Source organism: Poecilia reticulata, linkage group LG8 (genome assembly GCF_000633615.1).
Source record: "Poecilia reticulata strain Guanapo linkage group LG8, Guppy_female_1.0+MT, whole genome shotgun sequence".
Classification (NCBI taxonomy): domain Eukaryota; kingdom Metazoa; phylum Chordata; class Actinopteri; order Cyprinodontiformes; family Poeciliidae; genus Poecilia; species Poecilia reticulata.
The window spans coordinates 8327744-8336710 of record NC_024338.1 but is presented as its reverse complement, the minus strand read 5'-3'; the positions used below and the strand labels follow the sequence as shown (position 1 = coordinate 8336710).

The following is an 8967-nucleotide window of genomic DNA, read 5'->3' as shown; positions in this document are numbered from 1 at the left end:
TGAGGAGAATAAACCCACTGCTGTTACCACCTGACTCTGCCTCCTGAAATCTTCATCATCGTAAAATCCAACCGCAAAACGGCCGCCTTGTTACAGTATTAAATTCAATCATTGGTCTTTTAGAGTCTTGTGTGAAACCAGACGGTCATCTGATATTTTACATCATTACTCCCTCATTGTTGCTGTGTTTTTAATAAAGGTCCTGCTATGTTTTAGGACACGTCTGGAAGGACAAGTACAGATGGACAAAGTTTGCTTGACTCCTACCATCATGTGTGATTAGGATTGTGTAATTTCTTCCTGTTTTCTTTCTTTCTGTTTTTCTTTTTCTCCTGTATTTTGTTTCCCATTCTTTCTGCATCATTTTTATATCTTTGAAAGTCTTCAGTCATTTTGCAGTCCTGCATCTTTTCAGATGTTTATGTCTAATTTCTATTCTCGCCTTATCTTGTTTTGAATTGGAGCTTTATTGATTCATTAAGTCAAGCTTATTGTAAGAATCTATTTACAGTATATTTTATTTTTCAATATGATTTTTCTCAATCCACACAGAAAGAGGCGCTGCAGTGGGAACACATGCCAACCTTCACATGAACCCCGGGTCCTCACATTGTTTCTGCAGCTTTTTGACCAACAGTGACGTCTGAATGTGGACTAATCTCAGTAAGTTTTCCCACAAACAATAATGCATATCATTGACAGCGGTTTTTAGTGTAAATTGTTAAGTTTAGGAAGAATATAAAACATTTGCATTAGTTTAGGCAGGAAATTCTGTAATTAAATACAATAATGTGAAAATAGAAAAGCAAAGTTTTCAACAATATGGACAAATAGGTATTTTTGTTCTTTGGTGAGCAACATCTTCAACAAAATTCAATACATTTAAGACTCAAAATAGAAAATATCTTTATAAAAGAAAAAGTCTTACAAAGTATATCATGTCTGTGATACAAACTCACCTTGCACGATGTTTTCTGACCCGACTGGACCTTTTAATTTATTATTAGAACATAAGCCCGTTAGTTATAGTGTCTCTGTCCACTGAAACTCCTCCCCTTGTCTGTGATTGGCTGCAAACCTCTGCATGAACATGAACTGTAATTTGACTCCAACAAATGTAAAAATGAAAGTAGCTCACTGGTACCTTGTGACTTACAAGAAATTCACTGAGGCTGGCTAGTCAACAGTTTAAATATATGTGTCAGCTTACATAACCGTACTGGTAAAAATCATTTATCTTTTTGTAAAACCTGAGGTTGCATGTCTTGAGTGATAAAGTGTTTGAGATAAAGTTTTTCAGTCATTCAGAGCTGCAGACACTGGCACCTGTAAATAATGTCTTTTATTGCATCGTTATTATAAGATGTTCAAGTCTATGAAATTAGATTAAGCTTATTTTTGGTTATGATTTATCCTTTTCTCATACATAATGATCTCTCTGCAGCACGAGATACTCTCCTTTCTCTTTCTATTTCTCCTGTGTGTGTGTTTGTAGTCATGCCTAAATTTGAGTCTCATTTCTTTTGGGTTCTGTCATCCACTACAGAGATGATGTTTGATGTTAACCAGGGGTCACACTAGAGCCACTTTTAACCAGTTGTATGAAAGGTTATGTTTGGCTTATCCACATCCTGAGAGCTGACATTCTGAGCAACATCCTAACATCTTAGTCAGTAAATATTTTATTGGTTTTATTCAGAGGATTGTGGAGGATTGCAGTGTATGGACAAATTTAAACCACATAGATCATATTATTTTCTCAAGACCCCTTCTAAAAGATTCCAGCTATTACATTATATTATACATTAGCTATACATTTCATTATTTTAACTGAGATATAATGAAATGTATCTTTTCATTTGGAAAAAAATTATATGTGTGGTGCTTTGGCCCACTTTATGATTGATATTAAAATAAGTTGCAGGAAAATGGGAGACATTGAGCTAACATTTTGCCTGCCATGTTTTCTGAGTTTTAAACCAAAATGTGTGTAACAAAACGAACCAGTGAAGGACAATGAATACCTGTGAGCCTTTACTCAGGGCAGAGTGGAGAATGAATGCATTCGAGGAAATCGGGTGAACTATGAAACTGAGCTAACCGGCTGAAGGAAGGTGAATAATTAACACAGAAGAGCTGAACTATGCCTCAAAGAAACCACAACCCAAGGGGGAAAGACTAATATGATCTCAGAGAAATGAAACCAAAATGCACAAAGAACAGAACACAAGAATGCACAAAACAATCTAAACACAAATGAGGAAACGAGAAGCTCTGGATGAACCCACAAAGATGTTTAGAGGTCAGGGTGCAGGAGGCTTGATGACCTACAATATAGAAGGTTTATAGACTGACAGTCCAGAAGGTCATAAAGCTGTGAAAACTGTGACATGAGCAAGTTACATGGCCAACCATCCATTTATAAAGCCATCATGTTCATCATGGTGAACATGCAAAGCAGAGATTACCCTGTATGAATTTTGCCACACTTCTGATCGGTTCTTATTAACTTCTTCCTTAGCTGCTCAATCCTGATCCATCGTTTTCGGGTCCATGATCACATCTCAATAGCGCATGTCAGTTTTTCTGCATAAATTTTCTACTTTTCCATTTTACTCGCTTCAAGAGGTCAAATCATTTGCATGACAAATTCACTGCAAGCCTGTTAATTAGTTAATATATATATTTTTAATTTATTGTGTCCTATTATCTTCCAATATCCCTATTTCTGACCATCAGAGGTAACAAGGATTGTAAAAAAAAAAAGATTAGCAATCCGGCCAGAATTAAATTAAAGGAGTCTTAATGAGCTCAAGGGAGCAGGGACATTGGTCACTCCAACCATTTGTATCAAACTTAACGTTGGATTCAAATTCAAATAATTGTAAAAAGATTCTATTAACTGTCCTTATTTTTTGGTAAATAAAACAAAAGTTATTTGGAAAAGATAGTAGGCTTTTTACAAAATGGAAAATCTTACAATTTAACGTTCAGAATAACTTATATTATTTAAAACTTGCTTCTTTTATTTTTGCTTTGCTCAGTTTTCCATGTTTTCCTTTGGTGTCCCTCCATATCAGGCGAGGACAAAACACAAAACACAACACAACCCCTCCTTTGACCTATCACATCCTGCAGAGCTCTGCTTGTGCTGTATTTAGAACCGGAATCATGAAAGCCAAAGTGAAAGTGAATTCCTGTTTCTCTGAAACCGTTACACTAAACAGCAAGAAAGCAAAAGTACAATTCAAAGAATAAATCAAGTTTTCTTCTCCTGGTTTATTATGAGCTGCTTGAATATTAAAATTCACATTTTTACCCCAAAGGCAGCATCTATTTTTCTTAATTAACTGAGGGCAAAAACACGAAGGTAAACAGTTTGACATTGATGAAATAAATGGCAAAATCACATTTTTATTTTTTTATGTTAAATTGAGTGGTCAAAAAATTCCCAGATGGCATCAAGACATATTATGATCCTCATATTTTCTTATGCTTAAGAATATATTTAACAAAATTGTATTTAATTAAAAGGATTTATTGATCCAATCATTTCAGCTTGCACAGAGACAATTAAAATGACCACATTCTTAACAGTTTGCCCCCTAGTGGACAGACTCTTATCTGCCTTTATATTTAGTTGAGTGAAATATGCAACATTCAGGATCTTGGAGGAAGATCAGTTCGTTGTCCTTCAAGTTTATGTTCTTGATGGGTTTTGTATCTGAGGATAATTCCTTCTCCCAATAAGTCCGCTGGGTTAAGGAGTGGAGTCACAAGGTTAAGGTGACCCAGTGACCTTAACCCAATGAAAAAGGGTTAAAGTCACTAGGTGAGGAAGTGAAAAAGAGGAAACATGAGCAGTTGTCTTATTTTAGTGACTAAAAACACAGTGCTAAACTGTGCGATGCATTTTAAATGGTGAGCAAACTCTTTGCTCTTCTGGAGAAGCTTGCTTTCAATCTGTCTTCTTTTTGTCAAGCATTGTTTTAGTATTATTTTGCTGGATTACTTCATCCAGTTTTCTTTCCACTGATCTCACAAGTTCCTCATGAAACTCTTTGATTTTGTTCTCAAATTGGCTTCAGGTTAGATTGCCTGCCCCTGGGCAAGGCAATTTAACCCCAAGTTGCCTATTGATGTACATGGAAGTGTGAATGAGGGAATGTTGCTCTACTGTAAAGTGCTTTTAGAAAAACATTAAATAGATCCAGGCCATTTATTTTAATGCATTGATTGGCTGGGAAAAACAACAAGGAGAGAAAATAAAACTTCTAAAGACCCATGCATAAAGAATGGACAAAATATGATTGGATTTTTGCAGCTAGTTTTTTTTTGTTTGTTTATTAAAATAAAAAGTTAAAAACATTTTAAATTAAATTGGAGCTTTTTCTGTGCAGCCCAAGGACTCCTGGTTGGTGGAATCATGTAAAGTGTAAAATGCACAACTTTCTGCAGAGAAGAATTAACGTTACAGGACAGAACATTCTGCTTCATGAACCTGAAGCACACAGAAACTATCTTATCCCTGATAATGTTAAGCCATGTCAAAATAGTTTTGTTTGTATTTCATTTTCAGTTTAGTCCAACTGTGTTCATGTTAATCTCATTATCTATAATTACTGCTGTGGAGGATGTTCAATATGACACGCTTGAAGATCTGCTAAGAAACACATAGATACGTGTTTAAAAAAATAGACAGTAATACATTTGAAATGAAACAAAGTCTTTGATAAACATGCCTGAACGATATTAAACATGTATCAGTAAAAGTAGCTCACTCTTTTACATGGAACATGGATTTTACAATAAACAACCTGAGAACTCCTGGAATAGAAAATGTTGGTGAAAATTGATTCTTCCTAACCATATCCAAAACATTTAACTTATTTGATTTCACACCTTTATTTCCTTTATTTATTTTGAAGAGGTGAAAAAGAGGAAACAGGAACAGTTGTCTGATTTTAGTGAATTTAATACAAGCTACAATCAAACCTTTACTGGAGTGTAAAAGTTGTGTTCTCTGTCCTGTTAAATCTTATAACATGTATTATTAATGATGTGATATGTCAAAGAAGTCTATTGCATTTATTTCAAGACTGGTTACATTTTGTTTGACATTATCATTTTCTGCTACAAAAACGGACGTTTATTTAGAGAAAAACAAATGTATAGGGAATAAGGCATAGAATGACTAAAGAAATAAAAAAAAATTAAAAGATGGAGAAATAATACTCAGTTTAACAAATTAGTTTAACTCACCAAGGTTTGAATATAAATGAAAAAATTAGGGAAAAAAATCTAAATTGTTGCTCATTTACAAAAACATCTTGTTCATGAAATTCACATGTGGAAAATTTTATGTTTATCTGCTGGATCATTAAGATTGTCACCCGTCTTCAAAAATATATGGATTAAGATTTTAATTTTGCAATACATAAATAAAATTTTAAAACATGAGAAAATATGCCATAATAAACTGATTCCCTCTGGATACAAAATGTTTACATGCTTACATACTGTAACCCAAATCAAGAGTCATATTTAATATTTTAATGCTTATTTCCTAAATAACGCCTTTTGATGACTGAAAAATAATGAGAATAACAGAAAAAACAGTAAGACCGAACACTAATGTAAAGTAAAATATAAAGCAAAATGGCTTTGTTTGGAGCCATTTCATTTATCCATGTTTAGGATGTACAAACCAAAGTTAATAAATGATCATTCATTCATTTTGCAGAACATTTGGCATCACAATTATTACTCAAACCCACAACTTTGATTAGTTTTTATTAACAGCTGCAGTTTCCTCACAAACTACACATTTCATTCAGACTTTCAATGGCGTTATCCTTACTGAAGTTTTTCCAATCCTGAGGAATTTCTCCATTACCCTGGAATTTCAAACCATAGTACTCTTCCAGTTCATTTTGAAAGCGGCAGACAAGCCATTTCCAGAAGGGCAACATAGAGTTATCAGCTGTAATGCTCCATGAAGCATATCTTTCTCCTGCAGTTGGATACTGTTTATATGGAACTAGCCAATCTGACTCATTTGGGTAAAAGCTTCTATCACTTGCAACTAATGTGGTGCAAAAATCAATGACCATTTCAACTGTTCCTCTGTATTTCCGACCATTAACCCCACTACTTCGATGAAAAGGAATGCTGTGCTGGTTTTTGTTATTCTCTTTATCATAGTGGTCCTTCAAAGTGTTTGTGCAAACAGCGGAACAGAATGGACACCTTTCCCAGCAGCAGTTACACAGCTGATCAATCAGGATGTGTCCAGGCTTCTGCCTGCAGTTATTCACCTTTTCCAGAGAGAGTTTGTTCATCTCCTCTGTGTTGCATTTCAGGCCTTTCTCTATCTCTTCTTTAAGAAATTAAAAATTGTTTATGTCACATGTCAGTGATAACTTTCTAAATCGCATCTTTGGGTCACTAAAATAATTGCAATAAGAAGGAAAAACAATAAGACTGAAAATGAATTAGATAAAACATATACTTGAAGTCATGTAATCTATAACTAAAAGAATATCTCAAGAAGTATGTATGAACCAAAGGTAATTATATGCTTATTTGTTCTGCAGAGCCTTGAGCATCAGTGTTTCTCTTTACTGCTAAGAATCAAACCCACAACTTTAGGAACGAGGTTAGATTTTATGAACAGCTTCAGTTTCCTCACAAACTACACATTTCATTCAGACTTTCAATGGCGTCCTCCTTTCTGAAGGATGTCCAATCCTGAGGAATTTCTCCACTACCCTGGAATTTCTTGACATAGTACTCTTCCAGTTCCTTTTGAAAGCGGCAGACAAACCATTTCCAGTAAGGCAACATAGAGTTATCAGCTGTAATGCTCCAGGAAGCATATGGTTCTCCAGCAGTTGGATACTGTTTATAAGGAACTGTTTGCTCTGAGTCGTGTTTTGGGTAAAAGCTTCTGTCACTTGCAACTGATGTGGTGCAGAAATTAATGACCAGATCAACTTTTCCTCTTTTATGCCAACCTTTGACTCCAGAGGGTCGATGAAAAGGAACGCTGTGCTTCTCAGGACTGTGGTCCTTCAAAGTGTTGATGCAAACAGCAGCACAGAATGGACACCTTTCCCAGCAGCAGTTACACAGCTGATCAATCAGGATCTGTTCAGGTTTCTGCCTGCAGTTATTCACCTTTTCCAGGGAGAGTTTGTTCATCTCTGTTGTGATTATTTCCAGGCCTTTCTCTATCTCTTCTTTAAGAAATTCAAAATTGTTTATGTCACTGAAGTTTTGACAACTAACGGTATCAAGTGTCAACCTTGGCTTTAGTTTACTGGAAAACTCCTCCACCCACATTTCTATGTTTCYTTTYYYSTKTWTGAMTTYCTCTGTTGCCTCAWACAAAGCCTGACTGATGRSTCTGGTGATGTCTTCTACATTTTTCTTCAGKATARTCTGGGMTTTAWYTTTCTGTGTKGTGAACATGTATTYMTTTACTTCTTCTTTGATGAAAGCCTCRACTTGMKYTCTTGGATTTCTGATGTAGSTGRTGAATCTGKTAAAGTCTTCTTTCTCTGCCAGAGATGCCAACACGTGTTTCTCTAAGTTCAGTCTGTTCCCATTGAATGCTGGGAAACTGCACATCATCTCTCCAGCAATATCAACTCCAGTCTTGTTACAGACGGCTTCAACAGCAGAGACTTTGAGTTTTTCACACATAATTTCTCCAAACACCACAGCAGATGAACTTCCTTTGCAGAAGCTTCTGAAAATGTTGTAATATTCATTTTTCTTGCTGTCCAAATAAGTGAACACATCATTGTTCTCCCTGTAGATCTTGTGGGAGTTTAACAGCCAATCTTCTGCCCTATCAAACACATACAGTGAAAGGTCAACTGTAAACTCCTTCTTGAATACATATCTTCTCTGAGATTCAAATTTTTGAATTTCATCCTTTATGTTTTGAGCCACTTTCTTCAAGTAAGTTGATGAAAAACCTCTTGTTGCAACAGGTTTGGTCTTAATATTTGAAAGACATTTTTGTTCAACCTCATTAATAAATGATCTGATTCGTTCTTGTTCTTCATGTGGGATATCATTTCTTTTCCAAAATTGTAAGAAGTGCTTTTTTATGGTTATGTAATGAGAATAATAACCAGTTTCTGACAGATTTTTATATTTCTTACTCTTTTTTGACTCATCAATGAGTTTCCATTCAACACCAAGTTCTTGAAGGACAACCAGCTGATCTTCCTCCAAGTTTATGTTCTCAATGGGTTTTGTATCAGAGGTTAATTCCTTAACCCAGTGACTCCAAACAGTGCTGAACTGTGCTTTTAGTTCCTCTTCATCATCTACAAAGGATTTCAGTTGGTGAGCCAGCTCTTTGCTCTTCTGTAGTAGATTGTTTTCAAACTCTGTCTTCTTGTTGTCAAGCATTTTTCTAGCCTTATTTTGCTGGATTACTTCATCTAGTTTTACCTTCACACTTTTAATAAGTTCCTCATGAAACTCTTTGATTTTGTTCTCAAATCGGCCCCGCCACTGAACCAACATCTCTTTGTCTTTGTCATCTTCAAAGTAAGTTGATATACTTTTTATTACTTCTTCATATGTTTTAGCCATTTCTTTATTAAGGTAACTCAGCTCAACTTTGTCCAGTTGGCCTTTTTCAATTCCAGGATAAAGTTGGTTTTCAATATTCAGTGTTTCACTCCTCAGGGTCCAAGTCCAGTTCCCATATTGAACCTCCAGTTTTCTGTAAACTGCAATTTCTTGGGTGTTTTTGAAACTAAAAACAAAGTGTTCATTCATCAAGGCGTTCCACAGGTCCTGAATTTTGGTGCTGAAATGTGACAGAGTGATCCCAGTGGACTGTGAGGCTTTAGACAAGATGATGGACTTCAGTTCTTGGACACTTTCACTATAACCTGGATTTGGAGGAGCCATTGGTGGACTTCCCTCCCACAGCTGAGCAAA

The 8967-nt window shown here is 35.5% G+C and overlaps 1 protein-coding gene across 1 annotated transcript in view; it reads right to left on the bottom strand.

Annotated features, from left to right (window-relative positions):
- Positions 1-8891: 8891 nt before the first annotated feature.
- LOC103468533 (interferon-induced very large GTPase 1-like) overlaps positions 8892-8967 on the bottom strand; it is a gene marked incomplete at its 5' end in the record, with an annotated part of 2534 nt that continues 2458 nt past the window's right edge. Inside the window, one exon of the mRNA XM_017306108.1 lies at positions 8892-8958. Coding sequence (XP_017161597.1) covers positions 8892-8958 — 67 coding nt within the window. The remainder of the gene's footprint in view (positions 8959-8967) is intronic.